This window comes from Buteo buteo, chromosome 12 (assembly GCF_964188355.1).
Source record: "Buteo buteo chromosome 12, bButBut1.hap1.1, whole genome shotgun sequence".
NCBI classification, from domain to species: domain Eukaryota; kingdom Metazoa; phylum Chordata; class Aves; order Accipitriformes; family Accipitridae; genus Buteo; species Buteo buteo.
The window spans coordinates 28,648,366-28,672,949 of NC_134182.1; the positions used below are offsets into that span (position 1 = coordinate 28,648,366).

The 24,584-nt window shown below is 40.6% G+C and overlaps 1 protein-coding gene across 3 annotated transcripts in view; it reads left to right on the forward strand.

The window, feature by feature from the left end:
- Positions 1-10,193: 10,193 nt before the first annotated feature.
- The window catches only part of AKT3 (AKT serine/threonine kinase 3), a 160,118-nt gene continuing 145,727 nt past the window's right edge, over positions 10,194-24,584 (forward strand). The window contains exons 1-2 of one of the 3 annotated variants that reach the window (XM_075043181.1): positions 10,194-10,346; positions 23,196-23,350. In XM_075043181.1, the coding sequence (XP_074899282.1) occupies positions 23,305-23,350 (46 nt within the window). In that variant the 5' untranslated portion in view covers positions 10,194-10,346; positions 23,196-23,304. Of the gene's footprint in view, positions 10,660-23,195; positions 23,351-24,584 lie in introns of those variants that run through there. The other 2 variants (XM_075043179.1, XM_075043182.1) reach the window with 2 other exon arrangements.

The window sequence follows — 24,584 nt, forward strand, 5'->3', positions numbered from 1 at the left end:
AAACATTGCTTACTGTCATTCCCAGTTTTTTGACTTTTCCATCCAATTGCTCCAAGATTTGAATTTTTTTGGAGCACACATTTATTAAAGATTTGGGAAGCATCTCTCACACAGTGGGAAATACTGAAAGGGATTAAGAATAAATAGTTTATCACTTCTTCTAACCTAGAGTGACAATGGTTTATTGTCAGAATAGGGCCTCTTCTTTAACAATCAACTTTTTTCTTTCGCAGTACAAGAAACAAAGGGCATTTATTTAGGTGCAATATAATCTAAGAACCAAATCAAAATGGTAATTAGCACAGCACTAAAACGTTCTTTCCTTTTGTATCAGCATTCTCTATTACAAAATTATTCCTTAAAAAATAAAGAAATTGCTGTGAAATTGACAAGTAGAAGCAAGACAATATTCACCTTGTGTAACTTTAGACACCCAAATTAATTTTTGAATTAAAAAGCAAATCTGCTGAGACCACCCACAAAGTGAACCGAGACAGGCAGGTTCTTCCAGGAGGTGTTTCAGGGCAGGACTCCATTAACAACACAGAAACCCTCAGGGAATTCACCTTCTAACTAGTATAACTTAGACTTCTAAATGTGCAGTTGAGAAGTTTAATCAAAAGTGGAGATCTGAAATCCATTTTCATCTTATTCCCATGATCACCTGTAACCCTAAGCCAGGCTCAAGAGTTATTATAGTAATTCTTAATTACAAACCTTTTGAAACAAATAAACCTACCAAGGGTTGCAAGGACTGGGACAGTGGCAAAAACTATTCAAATTTTCACCTGTACCCTACGTAGAACCAAGCCCAGGCCTTTAGTAAGATTTGGAAAGTTTTTCTAGCTTTGTTCACAGCTGGGAAGTGGGAAATAAAAAGCTGTGGGAGCAGCAGGCTCATTTGCATAGACTTGATTTGCACAAATGAAGGATAGTGAAAACAAGACAAATGATAAAAATTCTATGAAGCTACAGCCCAGGAAAGGTCTATTAGTAGTGCTGTGTTTCGTAGATGATTCAAAGGAATCAGTTTATACTTGCTTCAAGAAGGTAAGAACAACCGTGTTAAGTGCATTTACTTCTGTTTTAAGATAAGCGTAATGATTTAAAGTACTACTATGCACTAAGAGCCGTGAGTTATTTAAACATTTCTGTAGGGTTTTAAACATTCTGATGAATCATTTATAATTAGCTATGATTAAAAAGTCACTGTCAAATAGATAACGCCAATGAAAAATATGGTACAAAGCACTTTCTCAACACAATATCTTTCTTTACCGTGTGTTAAAAAGTAAAAAGATTTTACTATAATTACAATCCCATACCAATGATTCATAAGGAGATATTATAGTTGGAGCAGCTACCGGTAGCCGACCCTATTGGCTAGTGAAGGGAGTTAAATGTTTCATGTTCATTTGAAATTTCAGCTTATGGCTGTGCCAAAAACGTTTTTCAGATCAAAAAGGGACAAAAGTGAAAAGACCTCCAGAAATGAATGCTATGTAACAGAAAAATATCAACCATATGTGCACTTCAGATTTGTAGATCAAGTTACAAGGTTGGCAATCAGACTTTGACTTCCTAAATATTCTCAGAGTTCTAAATACAACCTTCTTCTATTCTTCCCCATCCCCCAAAAAACCCTGTTGTGTAGCATTGCTATGGACAGTAAAGCGAGCTGTCTTGCTCAACTTGGAAAAGACTGGATTTGGTTTGTGAGTAAAATGACATTTAATACTCTGGTATTGTAATGTACTAGTGTAAAGCATAGGGTAGAAGCATAGGATCTTTCCTAGAATTGGTATTTATCTAAGCAGTCTCAGCCTCCTGAAGTTTTCATTAAATTTTATGGTAAGTCAAGTAGATATATAAGCACAACTTTTCTGATCATTTTCAGCCTGGTAACTAAATAAATTCTTGCGCTGTCTATCTTTATGCCCATCTTCCTCCCTGCCTGTCCTTTCTCTTCCTTTCTTAAAGAGATCAGATGGTAATCTTTCACTATAAAGTAAGAATTCAACATTAGAGCATTATTTTTTAAAATTCTTTTAAATCCTCTCAGCTGCTTTTAAAATGTAAGCACTGGCTGGACATACTATTCTAGTACTGCTTTAATTAATATGGTAATAAGCCACCTATCTAAAATTATTAAAATTAATACTTCAAGTTTACTAGCATTAATTCACCCCGAGCAGCTTATTGTGTTACTTTAATTTCAATCCAGATGTTGTGTAAATAAATATGTTGTATTCTTGGTGGCCCCAGTGTAGGTTTCCTGTCAAGCATATATTAAAACTATTTCAAAATTTCTTGCAGTTATTTTGGTTAAGAAAATTACTTTTTGAAAGGAGCTGAAGACTGGTTCTATGAAGACGACATACTGACAGCTTACTAAAAAGTTCACCCTTGAATCATCTATAATAACAGCTTTTTCTTGGTTTGCAAGATGGATAGATTAGAGAATGAGGCAAGTTATGAATTCCTTACAATAGTAATAAGAATTCTTATCTGCTGTTCTGAAAGGGGAATTGCCAAGAGTTTTTAACATAACAAACAACCAATAATGTTTTTGACAGAAGGAACAGTTACAGAGGTAACATAAAATTCTGAATTCTCACCAGCAAATCCAGACCTCTACCTGAAGGAAGATATCACAAAACGCATACAAACACACATGTAACAAAACAGGACACGAAGATCAGATGCAGAATTTCACAGTGCCTCCTGTGGCAAAGCAAGACCACAGAAGAGGAGCTTCTTTTAGGCCATAATGAGCCGACTGGAGAGACATTCTAGGAGTCCACTCACTATTTTCAAAGTTCACTAATATGAGCATGGATCACCCCTTTGCAAGCAACAGATGGGGCTTCAGAATTTATACCTTAGATTTAGTAAGTTAAGATCTTGTTTTCCTAGTGCTATTTTGTTTTCTTCCTACTTCCTACTTTGTTTGTAAAATGTTATTTTATCAGAATATTTTTTCCTTAATTCTTTTTTCCATTTCTGTGGTATAAATTCCATACTTTCTGTTGGGTGGAGTTCTGCTGTCTTCTAATCAGCATCCAGTTTTTAAAACTGCTATAAAAATGAAATCTGAGGTAAATTAATTATTTGCCCACTGTCTAAATCTAATAGACAGCAAGCTACACTACAATACTGCATTTTAATATATTTAGTGAGAATTCATTGTTTTAATGTTAACCTGAAATAATAGAATGACAATGACTTTAAAAAAAAATAAAGGAGATAGATATTTCAATTTCTACATTTTGCATGATAACGGGCTTAAAACAATTCAGGGGGAGGGAACAATTTTGTTACAAAAGATTAAATCCTTCCCATGGTTGTGTATATGCCATTCTCACAGAAGTCAAGGACATAATCTTGACCCAAGAGTGTCGACAGGAAGTCAGAGGATTAATTAGCTGGGAAAACAAAAGCAAATTCTTAAGAAGAAAATTTCAGAGACAGAATTGTTAAGGATAGTACTTAGGACATTAAGACAACGAGTGTCTTTTCTAGAAAATACACAATGTTCTTGTTACAACCATTATAATCTTAATCACCATTTTATAACATTTACCTAAAGTTTATTTTAAGAGAAGCCTTGTTTTTAACAATCATCTTAAATCCTAGTAAACTGAAGAATTAATTAGCAAGCATGGAGGATCAGCAAACTAATGCTTTAGTCTGTTAAACCATCTGCTCAGGAGCACCCTGTTCAAATCTTGGCATTAGGAGAGGATGGATGAATACTTTTGTCTCTTGCACTTAGTTACAACTTGCCATTCTTTGCTAATGCATGTTTTTTTCCTTCAGCTCATGGTAAATAAAGTTATAAAGAGATCAATAATTGATCAGATTTCTGTTATTGTGAAGTTTTACTAAATAGATTGCTAACAAATTTGGCAGAAAAATCTTAATGTAGCCATTCCTCTTATTTCATACCAGATTCCTGCATACAATAGGTATGTATGAAGGTGCAGATTCAGCATTATCTTTTGTTAGCTTTGCCTGTACAAAGCAGATCTATACCCAGTTAAACCAGCCAAACTAGTGTAAGGTAACTGAATTCTTCAAGGCAATCTGTCCGTCAGTTCTGAAGACTATTAATGAATGCTCCATTACTATTTTAGTACCACGTTATATTTCATTATTAACAAGAACATACTTCTCAGATCCGAGGAGGTCCTTGTTATCGCAACACCAATCTGCCCTCGTTTTTTAAACTTTCATGCTAATTCTTTTAGTTTCCAGAAAATGCAGGTACTTTCTGACACATAATGGATCACGGGAAGCATTTGGCAATGAGGGTAACCAACAGTCTAGCCTAGTGGAATACTTTTATTGTTGACACTACAACAATTTCCTCGTACTTCAGCCACTCTTTTACAGATTGAAAAGACAGAGGGCTATCTCAGCTACAAATCAGGTGATTGATACAGTAGAAAAGCCGCCCAGCAAATCAGGCTGTGAAGTCTGCATGGTAGAGAGGGGCACGGGAAGGTGCTCCAAATATCACACGGTAAGGGTAAGGTGCACTGTACCACTGAGAACCCAATTATTTGCCAAAGACAGAGGAACATTCTAAATAAAGGCAAAGATCTGGACTAAACCTGGCAATAGCTGGCTTCCCCTCCCTGCATCAGCAGGCAGCTTTCTCCTCAGCTGTTTCTTTCTAACTCTTTCTAACAGGCAGCCATGACCCTCTAAGGACCACATGGGGAAAACTTCCCTAGTCACAAAACCTCCAAGGAGAAGACATTTGCTTAAAATTCTGTCCCTCTCTCCATTAAGCTTTATACTCCTTGATTTTGCTCATGCATTACAGACTTGATCCTCCTAACTAGCCTCAGCCAGCACTTCCTCATTGACTTCAATTAAGTGAGACCAGGACACAGATAAGGTTCTGTGTGAGAAATCACTGTATGTTGGTAATTGCGGAATTTTATTCAAAGACATATTTTATCTGTGTTGATGAAATTAAAATAGGATAGGAAAGAGAGGGAGAAAAAAGCTCAAGCAGAAAGGCTGGCATTTTATTTTTTTTTGGGTTGCTTCTGTAGTAGATTGACCTCCCTCAGATAAATCTGTGCACCATGGAAACTATTTTCTCACTGAGGAAAAATTTCCAAGTTCAGCTGAAGGCCTATACATCAAGTTAAGCATATAGCTAAACTGTGCAACTGTGTAATCTTACTGCCCTCTTCCCATCCTTTCCTCCCGTTGTTTGTCATCCTTACTGTCATATCTGGTTTCAAAGCAGGGTGAGGTCACTGGGGTAGGGCACGTGCCTTCCTCTGTGTTTGTAGAGCTCCAGTGCGTGGGAGTACGGGAAAGAAGGGGAAGAAAAACACTTTTTTAGACCTTTGGAGGATAAATAATAAAGCAATAATAACATGCTGTAAAATAAATGCTATCAACTGATATTTACACAGTCTTTTATCTAAAGTCTCTACTGTGTTCAGCATAATTATAGTGCTGCTCAGCAAAATATAGGTGGACAGAATAACAATTCCTTTATTGCTATCTTGCTTTACTGCCTATTCACAGATAGCCTACACCCTGCAGGTCTGAAAAAATAGGTAGTCTATATATTAGTATCTTCTGTATGCACTGATGAACTGTCATTTGTGGAAAGGAGAACTTTCTGTGTCCAGACAATTTGTACAATATATGTAGGTGCCACCCAGCAACGTGGGTCAGCCCAGCCAGCCACTGACAGCTGATATTGAAGCAGTTTCATGGAACTGGTGGAATGTTTAGCAAAACACAGCCTGCGGAGGCAAAATCTAAAGTCTAGCTTGTTTTTTTTTCTCAACTCCTTGTGTATTAGAAATAAATGAATGACTCTTTAATGTTTTTTACCCAAACATATCACAGATATTGAGGGACATGGAGCGGGATATTGCCCTCTGAGACAGCCTCAGAGGCAGAAATGCAAAAAATAAAATAACTGAGACTCAAAGAGAGTAAAGACAAAGGAGAAAGAGATTAAAGCAATGAAGTTATTTAGAAGTGAATGTGAGAGAAAGGAAAAAAAAAGCACTGTAAAATCCAACTGACCACGAGTAAGGTCTGTTTCCTCCCAGAGTCCAGAGGATTGCAACGTCCCCTGCCCACGTTTTTCCTACGCGTCTTATCTGAATTCTGCAGCTTTACAATGAGCTCTTTCTTGTTGTGAGAATCCAATTGTCACAAGAGACGACTACAATTTGGATGGCAGTGGTTAAGGTCCTGAAGTGTCTGTGTGCCTACGACAATGCAGAGAATCCAGAGTCACAGCTCAAGATAAGCTGAACATGCTCACCCCTTGTAGAGCTGAACTTAAGCTCACTAATAGACGTTTCAGCTTTTTAAGAGCTATACATATATGTAACACTTAAGCCACAACTTTTGCAAGCAACACCTTAACTTCACTGTAAGAAAATGTGTAATAGATATTTTAAGCATCATTTTATGTAGAACAGATTTCATTGCTCTCCTGTCAGTTAGTTTCCGCTGATATTTGTGTGTGCTTTTCAAAGAGTAACAAGGCAGGCAGTAATAGGGAGTTTAAAACCAGAGATTGTCATTTGACCCACTGTCCTTTTTTTATTCTTTTTTTTTTTTTTTAAATTGCTACACTTCAGGTTATTTATTTTTTTTTTAAATGCATTCTTACTTTAGCTGACATGAGGAACAAGGAATGAAATTAAACTGAAGGCGATGTAATCTGTAGAGGCAGAGAGAACCGGTGTTCTGTAGACAGAATATTCTCTCCTATTTAGCTATTTATTTTCAGGATGTATATCTCTGTAGTCTTAGACCTATCGCTCTGGTAGTGATAACATAAATATGTTAAGTGAAACAAGAGGTACATCCTTTTTTGCCTCAGAATGGACAGAATTTAGAGTTTATCTGCAGGTTTTCCCTTTGGTTTCTGATGAAATCACGATTACGAGTGACAAAAAAGTTTATCAACCTTCTTGGCAGTGCTAGTATAGATGACAATGAATGGGTTTTGTGTGGTTTGTTTCATGATTCTGTATTTGGAACATGTAATGTCAGAGGTTCCCATTTTCTCCTGAATTTACATGCAGTCTTATTGTCCTTTGCATGTGAACTGCAATACTTTCTTCATTAGCATATGCTGTTAATATGTTCATTAAATTCATGTCACATTGTAATTAATCTGAAAATGATGTAATTTCTGCAGAACCTACAACCTCATTATGTTCACAGTATGTACATCACAGCCATGTTATTTCTGAAAGAGGTATGCCTCTATTTGGTTATTAATCAAGGGGTTATTTCTGCCCAATTTACAGTGATTAACTCTTTACAAGAAATCATTCTGAAGCCTTGGAGAAAAATACTGAGCATTAAAACTGATATATGCTTTAAGAAAAAAAAAAAAAAAGAAAATCGTTGCATAGTAGCATTTATTTATATAGCACATTTAATCATCCATACAAAAAAAATGACAGGTTGGATTCAGCACACCGAGGTCAATATATAAGCCTGAGCAGGATCAAAAACTTAGGAGTTGCTAGTAACTATGACTTTCCAAACAGAGCAATGATATTTGATTTCTAAGGAGTAAGATGATGGCGAATCTGATTTTTAAGTCATACTGAGCAAAAAAATGATTTGCCTGTGAATAGTTATCCATGTTGTATAGACAAATCAAAATTATCCTAATCAAGTATTGCTAAAAAATGCATGTTTAGTCTCAGTAGGACAGATTTCAGCCCGCTGTTTCATTTTCAGCAATTTGTAACAAAATAAAAATGTAGAAGATTATCTTTCCTTGTAGGTAAATGTTATCCTCTCTAATAAAAATATTTTTACCACGGTGTAAGTTTTTTTTCTTTTTAAATGTAAATGAATGTGCTTTTATGTCAGATTTTCCAAGGTGATTTACACCAAGTATCTATTTATAAATGTAAGCAAACTTACAGTCATCATAAATGAAGTATCTCATAGCTGGCTTTTGAAAATGAGGAGGAATAAACTAGGATGATCAACTAGACAAATATACTTTACTAGTAAGAAATCTGTGATTGCTAGTGGCAGGGATTAACATATAGTAGGAATGCAACACAAATTCCCGATCTGACTGATATCAGATACCACGACTTTCTGTGGGCCCAGATATCACACTCAGCATTTGGCATCTGAACAGTTGATTGCCAGTCTATCAGCTACTGCCCATGCAGATTCCATGCAGCCTCAGCTTCTGGGTCCTTCGGAGGAATCGCAGCAAAACAGAAAGCACGTTCCAAGAACTACACCTTTAGTTTTTCAGGAGCAGCATAGCAGCAACAACGATCAAAGGAGACATTAGTGAATAAACGTGTTTTAATAATTGATACTACGGCTCTCTGTAAATATTGATAGTTGATAAGATACTCGCTTTAGTAAAGTGTTTCTGAGAAAGAGGAAGACCGAACAGTGAATTCTGGGAAAGGAAGCAATGCTTGGCAAGGTCCTTTTTAACTTCTTTTTCTTGAGAATTAGGGGGATGGAGAGCTCAGGCTGCAGCCTGCTAGTAAGAACAGTGCGGCAAACAAACTTCATAGTTCTGAGAGGAAACTCAGCATATTTATGAATGGGATTATTGGTGTGGCTGCCTGCCGCAGCAGGGAAAGGATTCACTGCCCCCGGAGGCAACTTTCCAGTCCTGTGCCAACTCATATGATTATTTAGATCCTCTAAAAAGTCCCTCTGAAGCCCTGTAGCGGCACAGGGAAAAGGAGGACTAATGTTTCAAATGGTTGTAGAGAAAGGTGGGATGTGAAAGGAAGGAAAACTTGAAAAACAAATGTGGGGTACCTCCTCAAGAAACACTTCTTGGTTTGGTTGGGGGTTTTTAATGTAATTTTGATGGTTATCTTCACGTCCATTTATAGAATAAATTCTGTGCTGATGAAAGAGTGCAAAAAGTTGGATTTCAAGCAATCCGAAATATCCGTTTCCCCTTTGCAGTAACAGGTTCTGACAGAAGTCAGTCAACTGCACGTATAATAGATGCATTTATGCAGAAAATCAATCTGTGCTCATTACTTAAACCACGACTGATAGAAAACACACTTGTGTGCGCTCAACTCACGTGCGCGCACACACACACGCAGCCGCTTAGCCACAGAAGAAAGCGTCGAGGGCACCCTACCTACGAACCAACCTCAGGCTCTAATTAGAGTTGCGGGATCACGCTCGGCTTTAGCTGCAGCAGCGGGCAGGCCAGGGATTCCCAGCCTTGCGCAGCCCCCCAGGCAGTCCTGCTAAGCCGGCAGCGCGCCGCCGCGCTCCGCGCCCTGCGAGGCGGCTGCCCCGCTGACACCGGTTACGCTTCTGTACCGCTTGCGGCACCGGAGGACGTCAGCGGGTCACGAGCCGGGGGCGCACGGTGGGGCCAGGTCTCTCTAGGTGTTTGTTCACCCACCGGGATGCCTCCGGGTCCGCGGATAATTTAGCAACGCTGAGGCTGGTGCATCCACCGAGCGCTTCAGCGAGGGAGGAACTGCGGCTTCCCGCTGCGTAACGGGTGGTTCTGTTCTCGGCGGGGTTTGCCGAGCTAAGCGGACCGCTGCGGGTACCAAGGCAAGGGAAGGGAGCACGCCAATGCGCGAGAGCGAGAACAAAGGAAATAAACCTCGGGACGTGTCCGCGGGTCTGCCGGGGAGACGTGCTGCACGCCGCAAACTCCGGCCGCAGCGGCAAGGGGGGGGGGCAGCGGCGGCGCGGGCACGGCGGGCGGATTTCTGCCCCAGCTCCGCTCCCCGCGGCCCCCCGGCCCAGCCAAGGGGCCGGCCGGACCCCCGGCGGCTGCTCCCCGGCCGCAGGCGGGCGGTCTCCCGGCCTGGCAGGCACCGCCCGCCGGCACCGGCCTCGGCCCGAAGGCAAGAGCCAGGCGCGGCGCGGCGGCCGGTTCCCGCGGACGCCGCCGCCTGCCTCCCTCCCTCCATCCTCCCGCTCCCACCCGCGGCCCGGCGGCGGGACGGGACACGCCGCCCGGCTCGGCTCGGCTCAGCTCCCGCCCCTGCCTGCCTGCCGGGCGGGCGGGCTGCCTCGCCTCGCCTCCCTCCCCCCCACTCCCTCCCTCCCGCCGCCGGCCCCCCGCCTCCCCCACCCTCACCTCAGCCGCCCCCCTCTGTCTGGCTCCCCCCGCTCTGTCTGGCGGCCCCCCCCGTCCCCGCCGCGCTTCTCGCGAGAGCTGGGGATGCCGCCGCCGCCGCCGCCGCCGCCGCGGAGGGGGAGACACTCGGGGGGAGCCAGTGACGTCGGGAGTTTTCCTGAAAGTCAATAACGAGCCCGGCGGAGGCGGCGGGAGGAGCCGAGAGCGGGGCCCGGGCGGCTCCGGGGTGAGTGCGCCGGGGGGAGCCGCCGCCGCCGCCCTCCTGACCCCGCGCATCGATGCTGCGGCCGCGCTGCCCGCCCGGGCGCCTCCCTGCGTAGCGGGGCGCGCAGCTCCATGTAGCCGCCGCCGCCGCCAGCGCCCTGGGGCCGGAGCCGCCTCCTCCCGCCCCCGCGGAGACACCGGCCGCCAGGGACCGCCGAGCCCGGCGGGGGGACAGGGGAGGAGGCAGCGGCGCCCTCCCTCCCCTTCTCCCCCCGGAGCCGCCGCCGCCCTCCGGCTCCGCAGCAGCGCCCGCGGCGCCGCCGCCGCCTCTGCAGGTACGGGGCGGGAGGGGCCGGGCGGCGGCGGCGGCGGCGGCGGCGGCGGGGCGCTTGGGCGGCGGCGCGGGAGGGGATGCGGGGCGGCGGCGTCGCGCGGCCGGGGGCGGCGGGGAGCGCGGGGCGGGGGCGCCCGTGGCCTAGCGCTGCCGGCGGGGCGGGAGCGGAGCGGAGGGGGGTTGCCCTCCCGGTGGCGCGGGGCTGAGGTGGGGAAGGGCGGGGCGGGGGGGAGGGGGGCGTTTCGGCGGGGAGAGGTTATGTAACGGGGGGGGGGGGGGGCAGGGTTAGGGCAGGGCGCGCGCCCGGGGGCGCTGCCTGCGCGGGCGCGGGGCCGGCGGTTCCCACGCGGCGGCGGCCCCTCCCCGCCGGGCGCGCGCGCCAATTCCCCCCCCCCCCCTCCCCTCCCCGCCCCCCTTCGCGTCCCCCGCCGCCGCCTCCCGCGGCCGTGCGTGCGCTGTGGGGGTCCGTGGGGCGGGATGCCGGCGCTGAGAGTAGCGGAGGTTTTATCCGCTGGGAACTTGAGCTGTGCCTGCGGGAGCGTGCGTGTGCCCGCGCCCCCGCGCTCAGAAGAGCAGCGCGGCCGGCGGGCCGCTGACGGCAGCGCCGCGCTCAAGGGATGCTGCCGCGGCCGCCGCCGGCGGCCCTGGCTGCAAGTAAACAAACCGGCCCCCCCCGCCCGCCCCGGCCATCATGGAGGCCGCGGCCCGCATGCGAAAGTTGACGCGCGGCCGGCCGTTCGGGGTTACGGGCCGCTTTACCGCCCGGGGGGCGGGGGCCGGGGCCGGCGGGAGGCCTGCCCTGGCCGTGAGGGGCGGGGGGAGACACCGAACGCCCCCGTGGGGTAGGGCCAGGGGCAGCACGGGTGTCCGCTCGCACCCCAAATGTGCGGGGGTGCCCCGGGGGGCGCCTGTGTGGGTACACACCCAGGAACGCGGGGAGTGCGCGATGAGGGTCTGTTTTGGCAGGTCAGTACAGCGCCTCTGAACAAAAAGTTGTTGGATCACACCGTTATATATTGTAGTTTAAATGCAAATGATCGTGATGTAACGAGCAGTAACAGGCTTATAGGCTGTTTGGTTGCTTCACGTGAGCTGCGCTGCTTAGTTTACTTCTGGATGGGCAGCTGAGAGGCATGAAATAGCCAGTGCTGTTTCTTTCGCCTTCTTCCGTGGCACGTTGTTTAAAGGGTGTATGTAAAAAAAAAAAAATAAAAAAAATCTTATTTTCTTACGGCTGAAAAGGAATAAAACAATTTCATTTTTGACCTTTATTCTAAATTTTTTTCTTTAATGTAATCATTAGTTGACTGGCTACTTGTATGTATCTACATCATCTCGTCGTTTTTACGGAAGTGCATCTCAGACTTGATTCACTTAGCCTCTGTTTAAGAGTTTTATTATGAAAATTATGGTATACCTGATATCTGCATTGCCAGCTTTTCTCAGTACTGAAGAAACTTACAGCAGTCTCTTCTGCTAATGCTTGTTTAGGTTTCGCTAAAACTTTCTTATTAGGCAAACATGGTTCCCCACACCTTGCATATGGAGGTCTTTATTTCTCAAGGCAAATGAGTAGATCTAAACTTCTGACAAGTAACATTTTAAGCATGATCTCTTGTTACTGGCAGCTTCTGTATAGGCCAGTTCTGGCTGTTCTGCACTGGAATGTGGAAAGAGTGTACAAGAGATAGGGAAGGAAGCTTATTTTGACTTCTAAAGTAAGTGTACTGCTCAAGAAGATTCTGTTTGTAGGACTGTTTGGTTTTTTTGACAGCAGCCTTTGAGTTGACCCCAATATCTTTAATTGGATTGGATTGCTAATTATAGTCCACGTGGATATATTTTGGTTGGATGCAACCAGTAAGTCAAGTTCAAATAAGGGCCAGAGAAAAACTGGAGAGATGAGAAAATGTCTCCCTTTCCTAGAAGGCTACACATAATATTTGAGTAACTCATTTTTTTCTCTCATGTAAGCGTGCGGTATGTGCGTATACACAGGTAATATTAACAAGACTGTCTTGTTTTAGACAGTTTATTCTATGGTGTATTCCTACTTACTCTAGCTAGGTTTGAACGAATTCAGTAGTGTCCTTAGTTTTGTAAATATGTTCATAGAAAGCAGTATTTCAGTGTGTTGCTCTGTCTGTTTCGCGTTTTGGGGGAAGAGGATGTGTTGTTAAGCAAAATGCTGCCTTTCTACAGGAAATTGGTGGGAATTCAGACAGGTACTAGTCCTTATTTTGCCTCAGTTGAAGTAGATACAGTTTTAAGGATTGGATGCCATTAATTTGCACTATAAAAGTTGACTCTTCCACACTGTAACAAATGCTTTGTGAAAGGGAAAATAGCTTGGTGGATTTTTTTAAGCTTAACCCAGAAACACTTACTAAAGCTCTGCTGTTGTTTGTAACCCAGGCTTCTGTTTGCAGGATGTTACCAGAAACCATTATCTTGACTTCCGACTACAGTTTGAAACAGCATGTGTCTGAAGTTTGTAAAACAACTAAAAGATTCTTCAGGCTACTTGGATTTTGTCTAGCACTGGTTGTTTGAGTGTTCTTTCACTTTCTGGGTGCATATTTTCCCAATTCAAAGAAAACTACTGAATAAACGTTTCTGTATCCAAGAAGGCTATGTTATTTGCTAAATAACTTTGAAATACTCAATTGTTTTGGAAGGTATGACACTATTACTACAGTGGTTCCTGTTAAAATACATTTGAAATCTCTGTGCTGTTCTTAATATAAAGAAGATAGAGTTTCTTATAACCGTGTTTGGTTATAGTTTCATCTTGTGCTGCTAATGCAACAGGGGAGGTGGACTTGGTGACATGGTAGCCTAGCTTTCCTGCAGTTTTGCAACAGAGACCCAATATTCTTTGCCATCTTTTATGGCTTGGGCATACCACTGATTTTAATTGACACTGGAGAGTGGAAGGACATTGAAATACACTGAATGAAAACTTTGTTGTACCATACTTCCATTTTGATATGGATAATGCATAAATCATTTGCTTTAAAAGTAATGCACCATACTGTAACTTTACGTTTTGTAGGTATGTTAGTTGTCTATGTACCAAAAGCCTTCTGTTCTCTTTTTCCCAATAAACGTGCTGTTCAAAACATGCAGTACTCCCTTTGTGAACAACAGTAACAATTCAAAAAGAGGGGAATAGTTAAATGTGTGCATCTGTGATTTTCGTTTAACATTAAGACCTTGCTTTTATTTTCAGTGTTTGCATGAAATTGCCAACCCACTTAATTGTTTTAAGTACTGTCTTCTATAAGAAAAGATTGCCAGCTTAAGTGTCCTTTAAAATGATTCTAGAATATTTGATTAATTTGTGTCATCTCATATTCTCATTGTGTTAGAATATGCCTAATAAGAATACTGTGGAGGGGGCAGGGGATACTTTCTAGCACAGCATGTACTTCAGGGAGTTTTGCATTGCTTGTGAGGAAAGGTGTGTTTTCAGTGAGAATCCCTCTTCTCAACCAGTACGTTTCCTCTTAGTTGTACAGAATAGACTTTCCCCCTCATGGCAGGGTCTCCTTGGTAAAGGTGTTGCACTAGTTACTCTTCTTTGCAACAGGTTGGTGTGGTGTAGAAAAGATTATTTTCTAAAGATAAGTTACATAGTAAATGCAGTATTGATTCAAAGTGTTTAAAACAAAATCTGTTAAAGCCAGAGAAACAAAAAAGTGCTGGCAAGTAATAAAACATTGAATGTGAAAGTTAACTTTTAAGTGTTTTACATAGTGTAAAAAGTAATCTTTAAAGTTTTGGTTTATATTTTCATCTTGACTAATTGTATGAACAACATTCTGGACTACCGTATGAATAGAAGAATTTACAAATGAAACTTACTTAGGCAAACCACTAATATATACTAATAAAAAGACTTCAGAAAGTGCAAGGGTGTAGTAGTCAATTATTTGGCATTTTGTCCTTGTTCCATAGCTCTAGATCAATGTTAAGTATGGGCATTCAGGTAGTTTTGATGCATGCCATGGATTTCAAACAGATTCTTTTTGTCTTTACTATTTAAAGGTGTTGTTCAGGTGTAGTAGGAAGCTGTGGCAAAGTTAATACTTCCACAAAAAATCCCCCTGGGATTAAATATCATTAAATGTTACTGTCAAGGAGAGTAGGCATTTTCATTTTGTGTATATGAAGATGCTTTCTTTTGGTCACTTTAAATGTTTCTTTGATTTTTTTATACTATTTGTGTCAACACTTAACTATGTTTAGATTAAATAGCTGAATATATGTTGAGTCCATCTTGACCAATCCTTTTTTCCCCCGTGTATTTCTATGTGAGTGTATAGGTGTGAGTCATACTGATCAAAAATAGCATTAAGAACAAGTTGTTGCCCTGTGGTGTTTTTTTTTGTTTGGTTGTTTTTTTTTTGTGTCTGTAATATCCTGACTGAAGAACAGTAGTAATTTTTAAATTCCCTTAAGAATGCAACTGGGACCTCAATATTTCGTACGCGTATCTGAATGACTTGACAGCATGATTTGTCAGACTTTGCCACATTGTCCACGTGGTAAAGTTAGTTGAGTGCCTCCTATAGCAGGAGCAGAGATGAAGAGCCTGCTTCAGCTTCACTGAGATCAATGAAGGTCTTATCACTGCCTTCCTGTAGGTGTGGAATGGCAGTGCAGAACAGTCAAAAACTTCTTGTACAGCTGATTTAGCACCACAAAATTAATACAGTATTTCTCAGTTGAGTCCCAGCAATCTTGCAAAACAATTTCTACCAACACATATAATTTTTTTTCCTAAGCATTTAGTGTGCTTCTGGACACATGTGATCGGTGCAGCTTGCCTTGCGAGATTTGCTTAAAATTATTATATCCTTTTCTAAATGTATTGATAGATTTTGAGGTAGAGAGTTAAGGTTGTATGTGAATTTCGTGTAGTCTGGCTTTTTGTATAACAATTGCCAAAGACCTTCATCTAGTGAGCTCTGCATCTAGCCTTAGATGTGTGTAAGCAATGGTATACATTTGAAAAATACACAATTTTTGTTTGAGGTTGTAGAGAATTCCTTCTGTCCTTAGGAAATTCAGATCTCAAATTGATGAGAATAATGCTTTTTGAAAGTGAACAAGAAGATCCAAAGGTTCTAGGTTAGAAGTTGAATACGTTGTAGTCATACTGCAGTGTCAGAATTTGACAGTTAGTAGGTTCAGCAATGTTTGATTGCTTTGTAGGAGGGAATCACAAAGCTCATTCCTATTCAAGTTTGTTCAATATCCAGATAATAAATAAATCTTACTATAAGGGTTTAAAAGAAAGCTGCTTGTTAGGCATGCCATTGAACTTTTCCCATGTTTTATATTAATAGTCTGAGAACACATTTTATCCCAGTACTTGCCTTTTCTTGTTACTCATGGCACTTCATGCATTTCTGGTTTTTAAAGTCTTCAACAGTGTGCTCAGTGTTTTATACACAATATGGTGTTGTGCTGCAGAAGAGTTACTGTTATACAAATAGTTAAATATATGAGGTTAATGAAACTTTATTTTGTATCTCTTGAAGATGTCTTTTAAAATCTCTCATCTCAGAATGAATGGGAATGTCTAGGTTCTTTGAACTTTTAAAAATTAGATTACCTTTTTTGGAGTATTCTAGACATAGAAAACCATTTTTACTTTGTTTTAAAAATATGGAACTTGGGTTTAGTTTTGCTTGGTTGTTTGAGTCATTATTAAACTATTCTTCTAAAGGGCAAAGGAACTTTGTCTTAGAAAGGCAAGAATTAGTATTTCTACATTAATCCTCAGCAAGTTAAAGTTATTACATGTATTTTGAAGTGGTGAGTGGAATAACATTATCACAGTTGTGATGCTCAGCTCAGCTAATCCTTGATTGGACTTCCTTTAAGTCTCAAAACTCTCCTGAGTTCATTGTCTCAGTAACTTTTTTTTTTAATGCATAACCTTAGCCCCCCTTCACCTTTTCTACTTTAATTGTATTCTTTGGTTAAATTGCAGACCTATACTCTAATGTGTTTTATCACTCTGCTTCTGTCTGATTTTCAGTTATTGTTTTATGTGATTGGGAGGGAAGCAAAAAGGTTTAAAGCATTTTTGTCAATAAACACAATGCAAAACAATGGGTTGTTAATGTTTCATGTGGGATTCTAAAGAAACAATTTAGTTACATTTAGAAACTTCCTTTATACCTTGGTAAACAAAGGCAAGGGTGGCTTTGTTCACCTTACTTTAATTATACCTTTGTCCCTTAAAATAACTTGCTTTGTCATTATAATAGGAAAAGAAATACAGAATGATGGTTTCTTTCCTGATAAACTTTTTCAGTTGCAGAATCTAAATAAAACATCTAACTTGTATATTAATATTTCAGCGTGCCTGTAGTCTCCTAACTAGGTTTATCTGAGCATATATTAGTTATGTGCAGCTTTTTGACGTACTGAAAGTGAAAATAGAACACTGAAAATATTAAGGCACAAAGCATATGCATAAGCATGCTTTAAAAAGAGCTATTTATCTTTTCCAAAGTATATTGTTTTTCCTTGCCACAAGGTGTAGGCAGTGCCATTTTCCTATTATCCCCCTCATTATTCCAAGTCAAGGGTTATAAAATGAAGTTGTTAGGAGTAAATTTTTGATACCAATATTTTTAAAGACATTAAGTCTTTTAGTATGAAATATAATTAAAAAATATTTGTAATGCCAATCACAGAGATATCTTGGAATTTTTATATTTGTTTTAAAATTTGTAAAGTATCAACATTTCTACTACTTAGAAAGTAATTAGGGGTATCTTTAAGTGTCTTAATTGTGTGTACATAAAGATTACAATTTTATAAATTGAGGAACTATTGTCTTTTAATAATCCTGTTTTTTTGATTTCTTTGTCTTGTCAAACCACTTCATGTTTTGTTTTGTGGTGGTTTGTGTTTGGTTTTTTTGTTTGTTTGTTTTGTTTTTAAAAAATTGACTCTAATAAGTTGAACAAATACTATCTGCCTGCAGGTTCCTTTTTCTCAATCTAAGCAGTGATAGTATTTAAATCAGTCAGTCCTCCTGAGACTGTAAAAAGGGACATAATGCATTCTGCTGTGTTTGAAGTACAACCAAAATTCCAGAACAGGTAGTTTGTAAAAGCCTATATAAATACTCTATACTTTTTAGATAAAGTACTCAACTGAATGTGATTCTTCCATTAGCAATGTAGGCTAATTTGATTTAGTAGGTTTTGTAGCAATCTCTGTTCTGCAACAGTCTTCTGTGTAATTTTTGATGATGTGCAATGTATCCTCTAATTGTTTGACCAGACTTGTAGATAACAACTTTGGTAGGGGAAGAGGATATGCATGCATTTTCCATATAAATAAAACTTGGATCTCAGCTTCCAATCCTAAAGACAACTCTGTTTTTAGTTTAGAGCCTTATCTTTTGAATTCCTTGCTCTCTGATTGCAACTAGCACTGGAGACAGTTACAGCCTGTTCGGTTGTCTTGGAGGATTCAGACTCAGATTTTGAGAAAACCTCTTAAGAGCTTGATCTGCTACAAAAAAGGCCCCCAAAGCAGGGAAACAAATGTGTGGTGGAAGCCACTAGAGGATGACTGAGAGCTGCTTTTTTAGGTAGTGTGTGTTTTGTGTGTGCATGCACAAAATTTTTCAGTTAACTTTCTGGGAAATAAGGAGATAGAGATGATGAGATTTGGCTCTGCGTACATTGAGGACCAAAGAATCTCAGTGAGTCAGGCAAAGTGAATCAGAAGGATTCACTTGCTAACCAAATGATTATTTGTAAAAAGGGAAAATGGTAGTTCCCTTATGCATTAAGAGAATAAAGTTGGATGAATCATTAAGTTGATAATGCTACAAGAAGTTATAGGGATCGTCTCTGGAAGCACTGAAACTGATCCTGTTGGTATTCTCTCTGGTAACTTGAGTTGGTAAATGTCAGAGTATCTGTTTTTTCTCAGCTCCAAAATTGTTGAAAGTAGGAGCCTGTGTTTATGAAAGTTCTTACAACATAGACCTGAATCATACAATTTACACTGAATTTATGGGCACTGTCTTCTTTACTCAGCTGTCTCTTGTCACGGGGGAAATGGGAGGATGCCCAGATTCCAAGGGAGTGTTGTCTGTTCCTATGAATCTCAATGATTTTTCACTTACATGTAGTGGTTGTTAAGTGTAGACCTGAACCACTCTTTTTAGTCCTTCTGCTTGGAAGGGATTTCTTTCATTCTCACCATCCACCGGGTCTGTGAAGGTACCTGGCTGCTGTGATGGGCGTGAGAGCCGCCTCTAATTGAAAAATACAAGTTGAGGAAAGTTGTCTTCCTACTTGAATGGTCCATTGCTCGTTTTAATGGTTGGTCTTATAGTTCCCATATGGTAGCATCCTGAAGTGAACTGGTTCTCTCTATTTGGTGTTATTCTTGAAGCTGAAGATGAAAACTGAAAAGGTGTCGGCTAGCTGCTACCATGACTTGGGAAAACTGTGAGCCTTGGCAGAGGGATCTGGAACTCTGTTGCATGTAATAGTTTCTGCTTAATTTTTGTTCAGAAAGATGCCTTTGCAACCTCTACAGCTAGGAACTTAGAAGTGTACTACTAGCTCTTTAGAAGTGTGGTGAATCGTTTCATCTAACACGATAAAAGTGGCTTAATAGCTTTCCAAAGAAGAAAGGAAAAGTTCTACTATTTTTTACCAGATCCAAAAAATTACAAATGTTTTCTTCACATGACTGACTGCGATGGAGTAAATTTTTACACCTGCACCATAAAGCATGCAGACAACAGGTTCTTGTATGTATTATGTGTATACATGACTACCTGATACTGTCTGCAGAATACACACAATATACTGTTGAAAAAGTATCTTCCAAGTTCTGTTTGATAACGTGTGGGAAAAAAGCAATCCAACCTGTTCTCCAGTTGCTGGAACATATATAAAAACAAATCAAGTTTTTCCCTATAGGAAGCAGCTGGAATGCAAAATGTCTTCAACTTCAGTTCTTACACATTTTTTCCCTATTTCTGTGGGTTCATCCTATAGCAATAAGGGAAACTGTAAAAATTACTGTATACCAGCTGCTGAAACTTGAAGCGCATTGGGAGAGCAGAGTTGATTGCTAACAAGTATTTAAAGTCTACGCCAGCTGTGCAGAATAAACATTTCTGTAGCTTTTCTTGAAATAGTTGAACTATAGATGAAATGCTATTTTCATGTAAGAGTTCTTGTTCCATATGTTTCAGGAAACTCCTTTAAGTCTATAGACAATCCTTTATTACATCTTCAGGGAAGAAGGTTTCTCTGTGACGTGTTTTTCATTAAGGTCAGTTTTTGTCATGTTAAGTAATTCTCAAAAGTCTGCTCTTTTAGAGCTTTGCTGAGTGACTTTCAGAGTAAAGGAATACAGCTTTTAGAAAGCCTCAAAGGAATTTAATAAGGGATAATACATACTACACATGCTTACAGATGGCTTCTTGAAAGTGTATTGTGAATGTATAACCTTTATTTTCATTAGTCTTTTAATGCTTTGATTTATCTCCTTCAGCTTCCGCTGTAATTCAGCTTGACTTTTAATTACCCATTAAGGGAGTGGTCAATGTAACCATACAACTGTTGATAATTCTGCTTAAGTTGTTCCTGGTAATATTGTGAAGCTAAACTGGAGTTAATTCAGTTAGTTTTCTCACCATATTTATCTGATTTTTGTATTTTGGGGGTTTTGTTCAAAATTCAGCAAAGTAGTATGTGTGATGGGCGGGATGCAATCCTACAGACATACCATTGAGGTTGTTGGGACACTGGCTGACGTGAAAACTGGTCAGAGATCAGATTTTGTTTGAGTAATACTAACTTAATTGTAATCACTGAATAAATAGGGAGCTTTAAGGATAAAAAGTCATTTGTTAAAACTGGGTGTCTACTGAAATTGTGGACTTAATGATAGTATGTGGGCAGACAAGATTATTGCTCCTTAGTACAGAAGTTCATTTCTTACAGCTTAGTCTCTACCAATAACAATAAATTATTGCAATTCTTATAAGCACACACCAAAATTGGAAAGTACATTAAATTTACCAAAAGGATAAAACATACTGCAGCATATGCCAGCCTAAGCTAAGTACTGTGTGGTACATTGCTGCTTTTGTCTTTACAGTTGGAAAAAAAAAAAAGTCACCTGTGATCACTTCTTAAAGAATGCAATGAAAGTCTTGTAGGAAAATCAAACTTAAGTCAGATATTTGGATACTAATGTGCTTATAATTCCTTCACAGAACAGCTGCTTTTAGGTAACAGTTGTTTGACGCTCACCTCTGGCTTTGTAAAGATTTGTGTGTTTGTAATATTAGCTGATACTGTGCTGCAGTGATCCAGAATGGCAAAACTGCAGCCTGCTTTCAGGTGCGTGTCTTAATCTGTCAGGATCTCTTTCCACGTGCAGCTGATAGATTTGCTTATCTCTAGTTTGAAGTGTGTGAACAAAAGTTCTGGTAATGTATGACCTGGAAAATAACTCTCACACTAGTAATGTGAAGGATGTGGAAATGCATGTTCTGGTTATTTCTGCCATAGTGACTTACATAATACGAAGTCTAAACAGCTAGAGCTAGTGAGATCAATTAACAGTAATGAAGCAGTCTGATATCCTTCCAAAACCTTGTATGTAACATTTTCTTTTAACTCTTATGAAAGCTTAAACAATATTTAAGTCTTAAGGCAGGGTGCAGTTGCATAAACACAGGTGCCCGGTGTGCTTCTAGACACGACGGGGTATGATGCCAATGCAAAAGGCTGTGCATCACTTGCATGGGTCTTACTCTCATATCTGCCATCTCAGAGGTACTGTATTCAATATTACTTAAACTTTGCAGTATTAATGAATTTAGCATTGTGGTTTTTACTTTTATGCAGCTGAAATACTGCATGTTTTTGAAAAAATAGTTCAGTGAAAGCAAAACTGTAAAATGGACACACTTCAGTGTTTCTGTAAAATCAGGTTGTACTGCATTTTTTTGCTGCATACCCCTTGAAAAAATACTCATACCAAGTTTTATTTTGCACAGCCCAGCATCCATACAGAAGTAGCCTTCCATCTAGCTGCTGTGTGGTGCAAATACATGTTTTTGAAATGATAAATAAGAAATAACCTGCATGCATATAATGGTTCAGGTTTTAGCCTGTACTTGGTTAGATAAAACCAGCTTATTTCCCAGTCCTTTCTCCATTCATTTGTTGCACAGATTTCTTCTGACACAGTCATACGTGTTTCTGTCTGTCACGTGTTTACATTTGTTGGTCAATCTACTGAATGGATATGTATGTGTTGTGTTTGATAGTACTAAACAGGTGTGCGAGTTCCTGTTCGTGCTAGCAGTGTGTACACATGTGCTCCTGTGTGTACAGCCTTAGAAGGGTGTTCCTCCACCATCAGAGTAATCCCTTTTCTTGGCTTCCAATACTTTTCTAGATGAGCATTATTTGAATGCTGCTCTTTAACTTTGAAGGGTGGAGGGGAAAGGCAGTCTGCTGGCAAAAGGAAGCCTCTCCTGCCCTCTGGCTTCTCTGCCTACTTGATTGTAGTGGTATTTATGTCTTCTTCACAGCTGTTAGGTACTCTGGGACGGAGGTGGTCAGAAGAGAGGGTTGTAGCTTCTGAGAGTGGCATGTCCTGTCCCAGGGCTGACTTCCCTTCTGTTTCCTGCAAGCTGAGCTTTGTAGGAAAAAGAGCACTCTTGTCGCTGCCTGGCTTAAAGCCTTGAGAAATTGTGCGCTCCTTCTTTTCATAAACTAAACATTGGCTTTTTTGGTTAATTTGTACTCCTAAGAAGTTGTTTTTCTGTTTGTGTACTTGCAGATGATGCTGGTTTTAAAAAACTTCTGTAAGTTAAGGATTTGTATTGGCTATAGTGAAGTTATAGTGGAAGTAGGATGGTTATATTTCTGTAGCCTTTACTATTTTTCTTTTAATTAAAGCATTAAAAAAATCTAATTGCATGACTGGTAAACTGGTTACTACAGATTTTAAGTGTTATGAGGATAACCGTATCCATAATAGTTAAGGCTTTGGTTTTAAGCTCCTTTACAGAACCTTTCCTTCCATTTCACTGCACTCTTGTTATGATTGATGTAGCCATAATAGAACCACTTGTCCATTGCATGGATTCTGACAAATATGGGAATGGTTGAAGTTCCTGTGCGTTCAGAGTTGGACCTGTGAAGCAGTACCAACACCCTTTCATTTAACAGCATCCTATGCATTAGTATGAGAGGATTCTACTGTGTGCATTTTATAAAAGTGCCATATGACTTAAAATTTAACACTTTCTGCTTCTTTTAAGTATTACAGTGTTCAGGGAAAATGTGCTGTAAGACTAGAAACATGATTCTGTTATATGGTTAGTTAAAAAAAAAAAGGCAGATTTTTAATATGATCTCAGTCAGTGGAAGACATCAACAAAGACTTTTTTGTTGGCTGTCAAGTGAGAAAAACAGAAAAGACTTAAATTCTTTCTCTAATATTTCCTTCCAGGCTGACTCATCAGTAGAAACTGGGAAGAACTGTAGAAGAGAAGCCAAGCAGACAAGCTGATAACTCAAAGAAATACTCTTTTGAGTTGGGGGTTCAGAGTGGAGCCATCATGAGCGATGTTACCATTGTGAAGGAAGGCTGGGTTCAGAAGAGGGGTAAGTTCTACCTTTTAATGGAAAGTTCTTCTGATGTATGGTATGCTGTGTGCAGTGGTGGTACGTGGTTACACATATGAGCATTCTTGATTTATCTTCTGGTCTGCAGTGACCTAATCTGACCATATGGAATTAATGGCCAATAAGGCCTTGGTCTTGTTAATGCTTAACCCTCAGCACTGCCCTTGGTTATGGGGGTAACTGACAGTGAAGAGGAAGTTGGACTCAGTAATTCCCACTTAACCTTGCTGTTGCAGCTGCTGTCACCCATGGATCAGACTAAGTAGGCTGTTGTGGCAGCTGGAAGAGGTGCACAGTAGAAGGTTGCCTGGAAGCTGTTGCAGATGTGATACTTTGTGTGAAACTTCCTAGATGCCAAAAGCATTCACTGTGGCTCAGCTTGTATTACAAATGCAAGTAGTCCCCATAAAATCAACATAATACTTGCATAAAGCTCAGCATACACCCAATTACTTTGCAGACCTGGAAGCTGTATGGTTAAAGAATATATTCCTAATTATAAGCCAGTCTAAAGTACGATTTTTCTATTCCATTTGAATGCCTGTAAATTCTTGAGATGTCACTTTATAACGTGTCACCATGTGATTTACAAATTTGGGAAGGTTGTTGTATATTAAGCTTTGAATGGGAAACCTCTAGAAATATCTGGCATTTGTATAATGTAATGAACTTTGGGTGAAATCTTCCATGCTTCATGCTGCTCTGCTTTGGGTTATGGTTGCTGGACATGATTATTTCCAAAAGAACATCATCTCTCTTGCAGAGAGAAGGTGATCTGGATTATAGGGTGATTTATGCCATGAGCTTCTGTGATTTAGAAAGATTTAGACTGGAATAGTGGGAACAAAATTACCCTTTAATTTACAGAGAAATGCTTTGTTTCAATAGCAGTGTGAAGACAAAGATCATTATTAGCTTTGTTATTGCAGATTGACATTAAATGTCAAAGAAGCCAAGAGAATGAGAGAAAAAGTTTATTATTCTGTTATTATTCCTGCATAAATTGTATTTCAGGATGCATTATGGGTATTGTAGATGAAAATGGGCTAAGCTATGTGAAGTTTAAGGCCTGCTTCCTATTTTGGAATATATACTTATAACAAATTTTATGTGGCAGGAACTATTTAAAATTTTAATTCATTTTTCCTTCCCATCTTGTTGTTGTTTACTCAGTTTGGGTATCTGATTTCCTTTTTTTATACAAATTTCTTTC